The sequence below is a fragment of the Coturnix japonica genome, chromosome 13 (genome assembly GCF_054131305.1).
Source record: "Coturnix japonica strain WE chromosome 13, WE-NBRP24, whole genome shotgun sequence".
NCBI classification, from domain to species: Eukaryota; Metazoa; Chordata; class Aves; order Galliformes; family Phasianidae; genus Coturnix; species Coturnix japonica.
The window spans coordinates 1656844-1673934 of NC_140675.1; the positions used below are offsets into that span (position 1 = coordinate 1656844).

At 39.1% G+C, this 17091-nt stretch overlaps 1 protein-coding gene across 3 annotated transcripts; it reads left to right on the forward strand.

The window, feature by feature from the left end:
• The first annotated feature begins 687 nt into the window (after positions 1-687).
• Positions 688-16513, forward strand: LOC146758562 (kinesin-like protein KIF20B). Of its 3 annotated transcripts, none has more exons than XM_085514562.1 (12): positions 688-745; positions 949-1068; positions 2288-2483; positions 7496-8699; positions 9140-9278; positions 10009-10131; positions 10531-10692; positions 12442-12561; positions 13625-13705; positions 14434-14560; positions 15098-15240; positions 16254-16513. In XM_085514562.1, the coding sequence occupies exons 1-12, from the start codon at positions 692-694 to the stop codon at positions 16332-16334; spliced, it is 2550 nt and encodes an 849-aa protein (XP_085370688.1). In that variant the 5' UTR covers positions 688-691; the 3' UTR covers positions 16335-16513. The 3 variants fall into 3 exon arrangements, with proteins under 3 accessions (XP_085370688.1, XP_085370689.1, XP_085370690.1); XM_085514563.1 differs by having other exon boundaries at positions 7499-8699; XM_085514564.1 differs by lacking the exon at positions 13625-13705.
• The last annotated feature ends 578 nt before the right edge of the window (positions 16514-17091 follow it).

Below are 17091 nucleotides of genomic sequence, written 5' to 3' on the forward strand. Positions count from 1 at the left end.
ATGATGTCATGGATATTGAAGAGCAAGCTGAGGCAGCACATAGTTCCATTGTAGCCCTGGGGGACCCGAAGGAAGATACTGGCTGGTTTGAAAAGCAGCTGGAGAAAACTAACTTTGAACTGATGGAGACCAAAGAAGAGCTAACAGAGAAAAACACCAAACTACTTAAAACTGAAGAAGAGCTGATGCAGAAGAACAAAGGTGAGTTATGCGATGTGAAAGGTAGAAGACAGAAATAGTTCATTAATCTAAAAGAGAAATAACCAGTTTGAGTAGGAATTAGAGGAGATGTTCTACCTTTCGAACATAGTGATAGTTTGTTCCTTGTGTATATTCAGGTTCAGCAATTCCACGGTTTTTGGTTATTTCTTTTCTTTTTTTCCCCCTCTCCTTTAAACTGCAACTAGCAGCTTTACGCTTTCGTAAGTATGGGGTTAAATGTCTATATCTTGATTTTTACTTTTATATTGTAATCTCTACTCTTCTTTATGTCTTGTTGATGCAATGTTTTCGTTCCAAGAAATATAGAAAACTTTTGAATCACTCCCAATAAGTGAAGACCACATGCAAATTAATTAATCTGTTCAAAAGCTACCTAAACATTAGAATATCTGGAAAAATTGATTACTTAATAAACTATCTATTGGCTACTTATGTAATACAACCTTTTCTGTGTGTTACAGACTTTGAAATGCAGATGATTAAATTGGATGAGTCTGTTGAGCAACTTAAAGAAGCAACTGAGGTAACTTTATCAAGAAGATGTTGTGTAAAATTGTTTTAATACCAACTTGTGGTAGCTTAAAATACTATTCCAGTAGGCTCCATTAATAGATTTCTTACCGAGCTTAGCTTAACTGAATTTGCCTTTAATGCATTGTGTAATTCAGCTACTCAACACTCCATTAGAAACTGATGACTGAATTTTTTTTATTTTTTATTTCCAAGAAAATGAATGCACAAAATGAAAGGATTCGAGAGCTAATGGACATCGTGGTGCAGAAAGATGACATTATTACAGAGCTACAAGACTTAAAATCTCATTTAGAAGAAAAAGGAAAAGATTATGTGAGTTTTACACATCTCCGTATCCTTATACAAAAAAAGAAAAACACTAATTCTATGCTTGTAATCAACACATTTTTGGAAAACTGATTTTCTGTATGTAGCTGGAACTCGCTTGAAATTGTAAACAATTCAAATTTATCTGAAGGTAGTTGTTGTTAACACAAACAACAAAAATATCAGTGTGTTCCACTAACTCCTGCCTCACACTCCTACATCAGAGGAAGAGCAACAGTAAAAGTATGTTGAGTAGAGTTGGAAGTACGAGTAGGAATGGTCAAGATATCTCCACGTTCTATGCAGTCCATAAAACTTTATCCTGACTAACGTACCGCGAGCTACTGAATATGTGAAGACTAGCTTGATTAAGTATGTGTGCATACCACTTCTGGTGGTTTTTGTTCATTTTTTGATGTTTGGTAGCCTGAAGTAGCTCTGAAAACATTTATAGTTAATTCTGTCACTCAGATCTCTAACCTTGTAAGCTTAGCAACTTGACCCTTCTTAGTCTTTGACTGTCTGCATCACTGCAACTTAGTATTTCCATGGTATTAAAGCTGACTGTGATGACTAGTCATGTCCTCACCTATTACTTCTTCCATGAACAAGGCTCCAACTCTATCTGTGAGATTGTGTGGCCTGAACACTTCTGAGGCTTTTCTTTTCATAAGTTACTAAAGATGAATAATCAGTCCTTGGCAGTGCCAGCATGGCTTAACAATCCTCATCTTGTAAGTAAGGAAGCTTCGCTTGTGGTCAAGGACACAATCTAAAATATGCGTGACAGAGCTGACTAAGCTTTAAGGTTGGATTATATCTGTCACGATGAAAGTGATTTTAGCAGCTTAGCAGAAGTGTGATGTGATGAACTTGTATGAGAGCTGACCATTTGCTCTTTGACCATGTTTGTAATTTTGTTGACTTCTTGGAAACAGGAAATTCTTTGATAAACTGGTAAACTCTTGATTGTGTGCAAGTCTTTTACTTTGTAACCTGCTAGGCTCTTGCTTTCCCTTGTATACTCTACCAAGTATTGCACTTGTCATTATCTGAAGGTGTACTTGTTCTGTCTGCTATTGAGATTTGTAACTGATGTCTATAGAGTCACCGGGTAAATATTTTAGCTGTATGGTTTTGTGTAAATATTTGCCTACAGAAGATTACTGAGACTTAAGTGCTCCTTTTGTTAAGCTTCAATGTAACTGATCTTATATCAATACAGGAAAAGACTACCTACCATTTAACTACCATTAAAGCAGAACCGGCAGAAGAGAACACTAATAAAGGAACTGAAAGCAGCCAATTTTCAGTGCTTTCAGTTAAAGCACTGAAACAAGAGAAAACTGAGTTGGAAGTGGGAAGAAAGCGCAGTACTGACGAGGATAAGCCTACTGTGGAAGAGCCACCTCCAAAGAAAGGTACAGTTTCTTCCATCGTTGAACAGGGTGTCTTCCAAAACAATAAATTGCTTCCTATTCCGGATAGGAAGCAAAAGGCTGTGAAGCACGTACCTTATGGTATAAGGAGAAAAGCCACTGTTTTAAACTGTAAATAGAAGTAACTGTTATGTAAATATCCCTTTTTCAGAAGGTCCTATGCTGTTCATTTTTGAATGTTATTCAATTAAAAGTTTTTTGCACTATTTTTTTTCCTTTTTGCTGCTTTTTCCTCATCTGTTGATGCACTTTCAGATTTGGTAATAGTTTTAAAGCAGTTTCTTTAGGATTGTTTCAACTGCTGTTGCTGATCTTCTGAGTAGCATCAGCTGTTCAAGTGCTTTTTTTTGTTTGTTTGTTTTGTTTTTCCTGAAGCAACTATCAAAATTGTTGACGACCTGCTAATTGCTCGCTCATGGGCAATATTTGAGCAAAATGGTTTGGATAAGCTCTGATGCATTTAACTTCACTTCTGGGCACAGCTGAGCATCAGTGTTCCTAGAATTACGGAAGGCATATACAATGTAGAAGGGAAAAATCTAAAACTTAGCTGTAGTCCCTTCCTTTCTTGTATTCCTCTTGCAAAATATGTGCAAGGGAGAAAGTCAAGGCCTTCTTTGGATGAGATGCTGTTCTTGGATGATTTGTCCCTGCTGCCTTTATTTGGCATAAATATTGAATCCTAATGTGACCACTGAATGGCATCACATATAAGCATCTTACCAGAGACTGAGGGAGGGATGTGGACTCCTCCATACTCCAAATAGTAGTGGGTTTGTTCTAATCATATGACCAAAGCTCTCATTTAAAAATTAATGACAGCAATGCTCCACATAGGAATTAAAATGGGTAGCTGATAGTCACAATGTCAGCATGAAGTTTTCTGTTAAGAAGTACTGAGTATTCAATCATGTTAAAATTTTCTTCTATTTGTGAGTATTAATAGCGTCCAATTTCAAAAACCGCTTAATATATATTCTTTAGCTATGTTAAATATACACAGTAGAACAATGAGCACAGGTATGTTGTGCTGGTTCTTTTGTAGAATTAGTTATATAAGTAGCACGAGCAAAAGTGTTTTAGGAGATGCTAGGTTATCTCAGCTTCAAGTTCAGGGTATTTACACCATTCTCTGAGCTTTTAGGTCTTGTTTCCTATGCTCTGTAATAATGCTTTTTCCCTACTTCCTCTGTAAGGAGCTTCTAGACTGAACATTACACATCTTCTCCCTAGTCTTATTTATCTTGCTTTAGTGCTTGCTTGTTGTTTTCAGCATAAAGTGTTTAGATTACTTATAAATCATATTCCCCTCACTAGTGTTGCTGGGAGCAGCAGTCAAAACCCAAAACCTGGTTTGGGGTGGAATATGCCACTGCTGTTTCTTCAGTATGACTTTTAAATCAATTGAGGGCTGTATATAAAACTCCTTAGATGAGTTAAGAGGCTGTTTCCATGCAGTACATGTGAATCTGTATGTAATGCAGGCTGCACGTGGGTGCTATAAAATTCTGCATTTCTGTAGTTGTAGTAATAAAAGGACTGTACAAGAATCACAGAATCACAGAATCACAGAATTACCCGGGTTGGAAGGGACCTCAAGGATCATGTAGTTCCAACCCCCCTGCCTGGCAGGGCCACCAAACATACACATTTACTAGATCAGGTTGCCCAGGGCCCCGTCCAACCTGGTCTTGAACACCTCCAAGGACGGGGCATCCACAACCTCACTGGGCAGCCTGTTCCAGGACCTAACCACCCTTCTAGTAAAGAACTTTCCCCTAACATCCAACCTAAATCTTCCCTCCTTCAACTTAAAACCATTTCCCCTAGTCCTGCTATTATCAGCCCTTTCGAAGAGTTTACTCCCCTCCTGGGAGTAAGTTCCCTTCAGGTATTGAAAGGCTGCAATGAGGTCACCTCGCAACCTTCTCTTCTCCAGGCTGAACAAACCCAACTCCCTCAGCCTGTCCTCATAGGGGAGGTGCTCCAGCCCCCTGATCATCTTTGTGGCCCTCCTCTGGACCCTTTCCAAAATTTCCATATCTTTTTTGTACTGAGGGCTCCACACCTGGACACAGTACTCCAGATGGGGCCTCACAAGAGCAGAGTAGAGAGGGACGATCACCTCCCTATCCCTGCTGACCACCCCTCTCCTGATGGAGCCCAGGATCCCATTTGCTTTCCGGGCTGCCAGAGCGCACTGCTGGCTCATGTTAAGTTTCTCATCTATCAGGACCCCTAGGTCTTTTTCAGCCGAGCTGCTCTCAAGGACAACTCCTCCCAGCCTGTACAGGTGCCTGGGGTTCTTCCGGCCCAAGTGCAAAACCTTGCACTTTGCCGTGTTGAACCTCATTAGGTTCACCCGAGCCCAGCTTTCCAGCCTGTCAAGGTCCCTCTGAATGGCATCTGTTCCCTCCACCGTATCGACTGCACCACTCAGCTTGGTGTCGTCAGCAAACTTGCTGAGGGTGCACTCCATTCCCTCATCGATGTCATTAATAAAGATGTTAAAGAGCACCGGTCCCAGGACAGACCCTTGAGGGACGCCGCTTGTTACCGGCCTCCACCTGGACATAGAGCCATTGACCACCACCCTCTGTCTGCGGCCTTTCAACCAATTGCTTATCCATCTAGTTGTCCACCCATCAAATCCACCTCCCTCCAATTTGGAGATGAGGATGTGATGGGGGACCATGTCAAAGGCCTTGCTCAGGTCCAGGTAAATGACATCGGTCGCCTTCCCTTCATCCACCAACGCCGTCACTCCATCATAGAAGGCCACAAGATTAGTTAAGCATGACCTTCCCCTGGTGAAGCCATGCTGGCTGTCTCGGATCACATGCTCGTTCTTTATGTGATCAAGCATGTTGTCCAGGAGGATCTGTTCCATAATCTTCCCAGGCACAGAGGTGAGACTCACCGGCCTGTAGTTACCCGGGTCGTCCCTGCTCCCCTTCTTGTAAATGGGAGTGACGTGACCCTTCCTCCAATCATCCGGGACCTCACCTGACAGCCACGACTTCTCAAATATGATGGAGAGCGGCTCAGCAACCACCTCAGCCAGCTCCTTCAGGACCCTGGGATGCACGCCATCTGGCCCCATAGACTTATACTCATTCAGTCTAAGGAGGCACTCTCGGACTTGCTCTACCCTTACAGTGGGGAGGGATTTACCTCCTTGGTCCCCACATGGAGGTATGGGGGTGCAAGACTTAGGGACGTGAAAAAGACTAGAATCCTGGCCACCAGTGAAGACCGAGGTGAAGAACTCATTCAGCACCTCAGCTTTCTCTTCATCTGTTGAAGCCATTTCTCCTTTTAAATTTACCAGAGTAGGCACGCCCATTTTGGCCTGTCTCTTCTGGCCAATGTACCTGTAGAAGGTTTTCTTGTTGTTTTTCACATCCCTCGCCAAGTTCAGTTCTGCCTGCGCCTTGGCTTTCCTGATCCCACATCTGCAAGTTCGGACGGCATCCCTGTATTCTTCCCGGGTGACACAGCCTTGTTTCCAGAGCTTGTACACCCCTTTCTTCACCCTCAGTTCTCTTAGCAGGTCCTTGCTGAGCCATGCCGGTTTTCTACCTCTCCTGCCCACTTTCTTAATCAGGGGAATGGAGACCTCTTGTGCTGCCAGGAGGGCATCCTTGAACAGTAGCCAGCTCTCCTCAACGTCCTTATCTTTGAGGGCAGCGCGCCAGGGGATCTTGGCCAGCATTCCATTGAGAAGCTTGAAGTCTGCTCTTCTAAAGTTGAGCATCCTGGTCCTGCTCTTTGCCAGGCCCACATCGCTTGAGATCACAAACTGAACCAAGGCATGATCGCTGGAGCCCAGGCAGCCTCCAACCTTGACGCCTTTGATGATCTCCTCAGCGTTGGTGAGCAGCAGGTCCAGCAACGCTTGACCTCTGGTCGGTCTGTCCAATACCTGAACCAGAAAGCTATCATCAATGGATTCTAAGAGCCTTCTGGAGCTCTTGCAGCTCGCCGTGTGGTTTTCCCAACAGATGTCAGGATGGTTGAAGTCCCCCACCAGGACAAGAGCCCGTGAGCCAGACGCCTCACGCATCTGGAGCAAGAAAGCCTCATCAGCAGCCTCCATGGAATATATGGAATCACCATGGAATATATTGTTGTGGTGACCCAATCCCTAGTAAGTCTTGACTTATATTTATTTTTTTTAATACTTAAAGTATGCATATTATGGAATGGACGTAACTGGATTCTAAAGCAATGATGAAATACAGCAGAAGTCGCTTTTGATAGAAAGAAAATGCATGTGATTTTAGCTAATTGCTCACCAGTTAAAGAAAAAACAGCCCCAAGCTAATGGAATATTTATGGAAACTTGAATCTGCAAATTTGTACAACTTTATGAGTGAACTTTATATGCAAAAGAGTAAGTGTGGACAGAAGTAGGAATCCTCATATTTTGTTTAGAGATCAACTGAATAAGAGAGACAGATATCAACACTTAAGTGATCAACTTGTCCAGGGTTTTATCTTTCTTTTGAAAATAAGAGGACTGTGAGTTGGAATGAAATTTCTTAGAGAACTGTTTATCTGCCATTTAGATGTAGATGGAGTGATTCCTGGCTGCCTTATAGGGATTGCTGAAGCACGGAAGATAGAAAGAATATAGCTGTGAATTATCTATCTCATTCCCATGTTCCTTAAATCTAATTAGATTTTCTACTGGTGTGGAGTGGAAGGTTTGAGTAGTGCCATGGTAAAAGTGTTCTTCCAGACTGAAAACCTTTTGCTGTTAATTCTGTATAGAAATCTGAGGCACCTGATTACGTGTTCAGAGGACTTTAATTCCTTCACTACTATCAAATACTATGTGATGTGAGGGTATGGCTTGCATATTACGACAGTGTTTCACTTAGAAGTTGCTACTTGGTGTTGTGAACTGCTATGTAATAATGATTTTAATCAATCTGAGCTACATTCCTTTTCCCTTTTTTTTTTGGTTTGTTTGTTTGTTTGTTTTACAGTAGTTGTAAATGAGAGAAAGAAAAAGAACACTGTAGAGCAAAGGACAATTGAACACATGAAACAAAAGTGCTCCGCGTACCGAAAGGAAGTACTTGCACTGAGGGAAAGAACTGAAATTTTGGAACATCATTTAACTGTGCTTGAAGAACAATGCAGAAGAGAAAAAAATAAAAAAGAAGATTTCAGTAAGCAGGTAACAAGCCTGCGTATTCAGCTTTCTTTTTCTGAAGAAACAGCTGATGCCCTCCGTGAACAAATTCTGCAGGGTCAAGCTGACTATCGGGAAATTGCTTCTGAACTGGATGAACAGAAATCTATAAATATGACACTAGAAGACAAAAATGCCCAACTAACTAACAACATAGAAGTTGCCAAGGAATATATAATTGATAAAGTGTCACAAGTAAAAGAAATGTGGACCAAATTAGATGAATTATACAAATGTCACTTAGAGTTTCATGCCATCAGTACTGACTTTGTCAGTGTAAAGGATTCCTCAGACTCTGAAAAAGATGAGCCAGGGACATCTCAAATTAGTTCTGCATGCATTCAGTCACAGACTTCTTCCATCTCAGATCTTGTGCAGGACCTCTCCTTTAACTATAGTCTTGAAAGGATTTGGGAGGTATGCAGAAGTATTGTTGATGTTTCCTCACAAAAAAGTCAGCACATCAAAGCACTGCTTCAAGACAGTGAAAACCTAAAGGCGGGACTGAATAATGCTGAATATCATAATCATCAACTTGTAATGAAGCTATGTGAGATTACAACTCACACTAGTCAGGAAAATGATCTTGTGAAACAGTTACATGAGCAAATAGAAAAGAAAACTCAGGACTTTGAAGAAAAGACTGCAGAAGATCAGAGAGTGATTGCACAATTTCAGGAGGAAGTTGCCAACTGTGAGGTAAAAATAAGAGAGCTTGGATATCGCCTGGATGCTTCCAAGACAATGGAAGACAATGTGTCAAAACTCAATGAATTACTTAAAGAAAAAGAATCTATTATTGTTAATCTAGAGACAGTTACAGCAACTCTGCAGGAGAAGTCTGCAAATGCAGACAAAAAGGTTGAAGAGTTAAGTAGCAAAGAAGCAAATCTGATTCAAGAAGTTATGCAGCTTAAAAACAGCTTGGAGCAGATGAAACACTCTCTTCAGGAAAAGGAAAAGAGTGAAATGGAGAAAGTGCAACGTATAGAATCGTAAGTAACCACTGAGTTAACTTAGAGCCCTTTGAGAATGAACTAGAGTTAAAAATAGTTAATGGGAACATCCCTTCGACTTAATGCATTTGCATGCTTATCAATGGCCAAACTACTACTTTAGGATGCTTTGGTATGCTACTTGAGTTCCAAGGGAAAACAGGAGTGTGCAAGGAAATAAAGAATAATATGGGGATTTCTGGTGGTTTTGTTGTACATCCCTCAGAATAGCATCTGAATAATTTATTGCTTCAGCATCTGATTATGAGAAGCAAGCTGAAATTCAAAAGTAATTGTTTAAATCTTGTCACTGGTCTAGATAGATTTAAGAGTCTATTTACAAATAGAAACCAACAGGCAGGGCATGGATTAAGCTGTAATTGCTGTTTCCATGAGATGTGTAACAGTAATGTTCTTTGTGTCTTTATTTTTAACATAAGGCTAGAAAATATTCTTTCTGAGAGTTCTGCCCTTGTACTGAATTTGAAAAAAGATTTGCAGAGGAAAGAGGAAGAGTATGCAGATCTAAAAGACAAACATTCTGATGCTGAGAAACAAATTCAGCAACTACAAAGTGAGGTTTGTAGTCAACTGAGATATTTTTTTCTGTAAGATTATGCTTGGCTTTCTGCTGTTAAAACTTCTCAAACTTTAACTATGAAGCTGGAAATTTCACACTAGTGTGGCTAGCAGCAAATCTTAGGTAAAGTTGCCATTGAAGCTCTAGAGGGGACCAGAAGTTAAAACATGGTTTCACATAGATAATGAAGAGAGGAAAGTAAAGTTGGTTGGTAGTCTGGAATAAGGTTTGTGAAGAGAATAGCTAATCTGCCTCTGGAGGGGACTTGTTATTATCTCTACGTTACTGGTGACTTGCCATTGGTATCCGTGGTAACTCCAAAGCCTAAAACCTAAGTCTTGTGAAAAAACACTGATAACTGGGAAGAAGAATGCTATTTACTTGAAGAGAAATAGACTAATTTCCAGAGGCTCTTTAATATAAGCATGTATTTTTTTTTTTCTTCAGTTTCAGCTTCAGTGATGCTCATAGTTAAAATTTAATTATTAAACAAGAAGATATCTTAAAACCCATTTTGCAGGATCTTAGTCTGAAAGTTTATTGGGTGTGCTTGGGGTGGAAAATTGAAGCTTAAAAATTAATTCATGTCTTCCTTGGTAACCTTGCACTTGCTGTCGTTTTCCTACTCAGCACTTGTTTGTGAATTCCTCTTTATTTAACAAAGAAGTATTTGGCCAGGTTGGATTACAGAAGTCTTTTAATGAACCGTGAGCTGTGCTTACATTACAGGTGTCCACGATGCGTTCTGTGGAGGAATCCCTCAGGAACAGGATGGATGAACTTGAAAGGATTAATAACCAGTTTAAGGATGAGCTGGATTTTAAAGACTATACTATCCAACAACTTAAGCAGGTATTTTTCTTGCTCTTAATTTTTATTAAATGAATGATGCAGGTTTTCCAAGCAACAGGAAAAAGGCCAAAAAAAAAAATAAAAATTGGAGCAAAATGAAAGTGGCCAACTGAAATTAGTGGTAGACCATGAAAGATATTCAAATAATTAGTCACTACAGAGCACTGGCAGATTGCTTTAAATACAATAATCTGCATTGTAAATACATATATAATACATGCATGTAACCTGATCTTGTTGAGTGACTTCACGATATGTTAATTGAAATGTCTTACCATAAACTCTTTTTATCAGCTTGAGTCCTTATTTATGCTATATGAAAAACTTATTAATTCTAGGCTGTCTTAAAAATTCTGCTTGTTTCTACTGTGTATGCTTTTCTTTCAACATGAAATATAGGAGCTGGAGGAAAAGGACCATAATCTTCAAAAGTGGCGTGAGGAGAGAGATCAGTTAGTTGAAGCTTTGGAAAAACAGCTCAAAACTTTGGCTTCTAATGCCATACAAAAAGAGACAGAAATAGCAGAACTGAGACAATCTGCCTTAAAGGATTCAAGCAAGGTCAGCTCTCCTTTCCTCCTACCTGATTAGCTACCCATAAATTCTGTAAAACTCCTGTACCTGCTCTTTGTATTCTGGGTGTGCTTCTGTTCTTGAACACTGTCGTATTGACATCATGTGCAACTAACCAAAAAAAGCACCAGCTTTTATTTTTGTTCTTCAGAAACAGAATTTCTGTTAATTACTAAAATTTCAAATTTTTCAGTAGTTCAGATAAGCAGATGTCAGTTTGATGCTTATGATCCTACAGTCAGACTGGACATCTGTAGCTTTTTCTGATAATTCACAGCATTTCCGGATCCCAAGCTAGGCTCAATACTCAGACAGTAGTTCTGTCTCAGGTTTCTTACTTTCTTTGCTTTCTCTGAGGTAGTATCTACAATGGCATGAAAAGACAGAAGGGGACGTGGAGAGAGATTAAGGGAAGCATCAAAAAGCAGAGGGGGGATGATCTCTGGAAGTTGCATTTCTTATTTCAACATCCAGCTTTTAATCAGGATAGCCAATCTAAGCCGTAGCATAGAATTTCAGAAGCTAAACAGAAGACTAAATGAGTTGTGCTCTTTTGAGAATGTTTGGATTCACTTTCTCTGAGAAGAAAGATGTTCTCATAGCAAAACTTCCCCTACAACTGCCGACTTTCTCACAGTACCGAGGATTTGGGAACAAATAAAAGCTCGGGTTATTATATCTTAAGAGAGATGAAGGCTGAAGCACATAAGTAAAATAGAAGAATCAAAATATATTGTATTACAACTTCCCAGGCAATTCTGTGACTACTGCACTTGTAACAGTGACCGTACAAATCCGTGAAATGTTACTGTTCTTGAGTAGTTAAGTGTTCTAGCCTGCAATTCTAAAACTGATGCTACTAAGTAATTGCAATACTGCTTGTGTGTGTTAATTCCTTTTGCCAATCCCACAACTCAGCAGTTTTTACTGTTTATTAGGATAATGCAACTGTGATAGAAGAGTTAAGAAAAGAACTGGCTGACAAAGATGACTTTATAAAGGAATTAAAACAACGCATTAACCACAGTAGCCCTCAGTGTTTACCAGAAATACCTTTACTTGAAGAAAGACAAAGTAGAAGGAATGACTCTGTAAATGAAAAGGTATGATTATATTTATAGAAAGTCAGTACTTAACATCTTGTTAACCCCTTTTTGTTCTTCTGTTTTCCTAGGAGATACTGGAGCTGGAATCATTTTTCTTAGCACACAGTCCTTTAACTACATATTCAGTGATGAGTACTTGTTGGTTCTTTTTGTCTTCCACTCAAACATGAGCTCTCATCTTCTCAAAAATATTTTATTTACTAGAACACCATCTCTCTGTGTACATTATGGAACTTTTCCATGCAGTTTTCCATGTATTCGTATGTGGATGCTGAAGATTAGGCAGAGGTTTAGCCTTTGGTGTTCTAACATAGCAGCTGTGAGTGTGCAGAGTATGGGGGGAATGGATGACAAAACGACCAGCGTTACAGATTTTGTCCCTAAATAATGTCTCGCTTTCTCTCTTTTGGAGGCAGAATACTGCCTGAGACTGTTAGTGAGACCCAGTAGGGTGTATCTGAAGATCACACAATGAATAGATGTTACTACCTTCCCACACTTGTGCTGTGTTTCAGCTTACGTGTTCATGTGGCGTCTGAGCTTGAGGTTTTACACTGTAGCTTTAGAAAACTCGAGATATTTTGGAAGTCTAATGCATAGCCTAATCTTTACTCATTTTAAATATTTACAGCCTAGGAAACAACAAAGCAAAACTAAAACTGGAGAAAGTATTCCATTAAGATGCAAAGCTGAAGACAATTATTTGTCACGTCAATGTACTAGGAGCCTCACTTCATTAAATGAATCTGAGGTTAGTATGAAACTTCAGATCTGAAAATGTTGTGATTGTATTGCTTTTGATAAGGAATGAGTAGGAAAAGATCTCATGTTCTCTAAACAATTCCCAAGTTTTAATTTATTTATCCCTTTCATGGTGATCAGATCACCTGTTTTTATAGCCTTTGATAGGAATAAAAGCTGTTGAAACAATTGTGTGATGAATTTTTGTCAGGTGCTGTTGAAAACTCTCCTCATGTTAATGCTTATGAAGTGGCTCATGATTAGATAAGTTACTTGGAAAAAATTCATGGAGCCACTGAAACGGGCACAGCAAATTGAACTTATTTTCTTCCTCTGCAGGATTTCTGGACATTGTTTTGTTAGCAGATGATGTTAATCATTCCTATATAAGTTTTTAATTGCTAACTTTCATAAAATGGCAGTTACATATATTTTAAAAACAAAGTATTTATTAACCAACTTAATTCTTGGAAATACAGTGGGTGGTGATACTCCATTCAGATTCTTAGCAGAGCCTGATAAAGTGGCTCTGACTACTTTTTGTCTTTCTACAATCTTTGGTAACTTTTTGAGAGGAAGAAGACTCCCCTCAGGGGGTCGGAACAGTGTAAGTAGTAAAAGCTGCTAGTCTGTGTTTGGGACACTGGAGTTTGCTAGTTACTAGCAGCAGTAGAAGCAGCCATCTACCATTTTCTGATGTCCCCAGCAGCCTGTCTTCCATGTGTTCAACCAGCATCTGAACTCATTTTTGATATGCTAGCTGAATTCCTGCCATAGAGAAGGAGGAGTCCAGGTGATCTCAGTTCTGACTTTGTTGTTCCTGTTGAGAAAAACAGGATTGGGTGGATTGTGGACAGTAAGTGCTGCTGGAGAAATGCATACTGACATTTCCCTGTCACTTAGCTGTGAATTTGCTGCCATTTGACCATGAGCAGGTACATGATAGCCTTCAGCTTAAGTACGGTGTCATTGCTTGAATGTCTGTATTAGCAAAAATGTTTAAAGTGTTCACTTTTGTGTATCAATTGTTCTTTCTAAAAGAATCATGGCTGAAACTTGTCTTATTTTCCCAGGATTTTGTGAAAAGTGAGAACACGAAAAATACAAAATCTGTCATGGCTTTTAATTCACCCTCTGCAAGTGACGAGAAAATGGTTGGTTTTTGTTCTAGTTTTGAAGCTAGCTTGGGACTTCCTGTAATTGTGTGGTCACACGAAAGAAGCAGTGTCTTATCCTTATGTGTATACCTGAATGGGAATCTTACATGCTTATGAGCTCTTCCTATTAAATTCCATAAGCTAACCAAAGGGCAAGTCAGTCTGTCCCCAGAGCGTGTAATGGCTGTACTGTGTAATGATTTGGAGGGAAGGATATTGCACACTGAATAGTTGGGAAGAGAAGCTTTAGTGTATTATCGTGTGCTTTTGTAAGTGAAGCCCTTGTATTAAACTAAGGTTCATATCATTAATATGCATGGCAGTTATTAAAAACAGATGTTCACATGTGATAGCAGTATCCTTGGCATGGTCAGAGTATGAGTAGTAGATTTTTCCCATCTGTTGTCTTCTGTTTTGTATGTTTGTTTATTTTATGTAATTAGAACAGCTTATGTAAGAAACAACTCCACAGCTTGGGAGCTACTTTTAAAGAAACTACTGCCTTATTAAGAAACTGTAAGAAACGTATGCCTTGAAATAGCTGAGATTTTGACAACTCCCTAAAGGGTATAAAATTGTCTACATTACTTGCCGTTGTGGTATCATCAGCATAATGAACAGAGGTGTCAGTAGTAAAGCTCAAAATGTCAACTTAAAATAACGTTGAACTAAAATGAAGTTTAAACAATGCTCTTGTTTCACATGTTCACATCTCTGTTGAACAGAAATCCGGAAAAGACTACTTCCTGAGAAAGCGAGTACATGCTTCAAGACTGACTAAAAAGAAGGATGAAACACTGCAAAAAGTTGGAGATTTTATTCAAAGCTCTCCTTCTATTATACACTCTAAAGGTTGGTGTAGAATAAGTTTTATTCCATGTTTTCTAGACATTGTAGAATGGCTTGTTTCTGCTGTAGGCTATTAATGTATGTGTTCTTAGACTTGTCTGCCATGTTAAGTTGTCCTTTGATTTATGAAGTAAATGCATTTATTCGTCTCTTCAGAGATTCATTATTACATTTGTGAAAACCTACAAGTATACAGAGAAAGTTGGTTCTGTCTTGTGCTTCTGTCAGCACGAAAGTTAGGCCTGTTGTTTAACTCCTGCTGAAGTTTCTGACTTCCAGCGACTTCTGAGCCATGATTGTCTTTCATACTCCATTTTAATGCGTGCTTTAAGCTGCCGTACCTGAAGCTATAAACAGTTTCAGCTATAGAAGCAATAAAGAACCTCGATGAACAAATACAATTTCTGAGTATTTTCACTTAAATTTTACGTGTCATTTATAAACCAAGTTTGTTACGAAGCTTTTTTTGCATTCAGTGATTTAAAGACTCACAAAACCAGTAAGTTGATTGGTTTACGTATCAAAACAAATTTCTTCTAGCCAAGAAGCTGATGTCAGCAGTAAGTTCTCCTAAATCAAATGAACCTGAAAGTCTCGAAGAAGGAGAGACCAAGCCAAAACGATGCAAAAGGAAGCTGTATTCCACTGTTGTTTCTGGCCCTCTAGATATACCTGCTTCTTCGGTAAGCGATTATACTGTAGTCTTGGCTTAAAATAAACTACTAAGGAGTCCAAACAGACTGGAGGTTTCATCTATTTGCAGGGGGAGGTTGAAAGTACTGAGGTATTTCTTTATTCTACCAAGTCATTCTTGTTGGTCTTCCTGCTGTTCTGTTTTATTTTGTCCTCAAAGATCTCTGTGTTTGGCTGGCTTACAGTTTACTAAGTAGGTGATGTAGCAATCACGGAGATGTCTTCTAATTTGGAATCATAGATAATTTCAGTGTGTCGGAGTGGGATTATTCTACTACACGCTTTTTTAGAGCACAACTTAGACAGCTTTTTAGGTATGCTTAAACTATGATCTCCTGTCTAAGCCAACTTGCAAAGGATCTGATGTGCCAGTTTCATGACTCTGTCGGCAGCTATTGTGCTAAGAACATTCTTGCTCTGTTGGAACTGCATCTTTTAATTATATTAGAGTTCTTTTTTCTGTTCAGCAAAGTGATCATTTGCCCATACTGTAATATCCCTCTGAATTTTTTGATGATTTGACGAATGATAGGGGCAGAAACCAAAATGTTATATTTTTTTTGTTAGAGGGTGAAGAAGATGAGAATTTCTTTTCTCACTGTAGTTCTGAGAACATGGAACTGAACCGAGAACTGAAATTCTGGGCAAGTCATAGCTACAGGGATTGAGGCTAAAAATGTTTTCTGAACGCTTCATGTTTCACAAAACAAGTATTATAATACTCTTTTGAAAACAAGTATTTCAAAATGAAAGCTGCCTTCAGGCTTTCCTCAGATGTGTGTGCTTTTTTAAGATAAACAGGATTTTGTACATTCTCCATATTTGTTCCTTGTGATTAAGCTGCATTAAAATGATCTCGGTATCCCATAGTTTTCTGAATAAAATATAATAAGCAAATGCCATTCTGAAATCCATTTAGGGGAAGAAATATGTTTGCGTGGGTCAAGAAGAGCTTGTCAGTCTTGTGCGAAAAGATGAGTAACTTTTGAAATGTTTTCTTCAGGAATCTGAGGAACAAAAGAAGGAAAGTGATCATCTGATCATCAAGCGACGGCTGAGATCCAGAACAGCTAAAAAACCTTGAAGAAGCATGTTTGTTCCCCTTTCTCAGGACATACTTTTATCATATTATTAAAACTGGTTGTTAATAAACAGTAACAGTTACTCCGTTGTGTTCTTAAATTTGTATATAGGTGTACAGTGTCTCTCTGACAGTTTCAAACTGACTCCATTGAGGCTGAAATAAATACAAGCTTTCTTAAACTGGGTTTGGATTTTATTGTGGTTAAGGGTTTATTTATTTTTGTCTTGGCTCCCCTGTATAGGAACAGTATCTCTAGGACTGATTGCTATTTACCCATTGTGCAGTAATAACTGTACTTGTTCAGGATGGCCTGGCTTGCTTTTTTCACGTGACTGGTGTACTTAGCAGAACTCTGGCAGAGAGAAGAGCATGAATACACATTAATATTTATGTATACTTAATTTTTGGGCCATTTTAAAGAATTTTCTTTGGAGAGAAGATGGTGCCAGTTCCTCTGTGTGGAAGAAAGATGCTTTCCCTCACTTGTGCAAATTCAGCTTTAAATTAATAAACTTAGAAAAATAAACCCAATACATTTGGGGGGAATTCTAATATCCCAAATACTGTTCTCCCCCTCAGTGAGCTTCGAACCTTTAGATGCTGTTGGATGAATTAGCTGAAAGGTTCTCAGCTGGCAGTATGTCCTTGTGTTGTCTCCAAGTCCAATAGTTCCTATAGATTCAATTGCTTAGGAGGTAAAAACATGGATGAAAGCCGACTTGGGTGAATATTTGAGAGTTTGATGGGAGTGAATTGC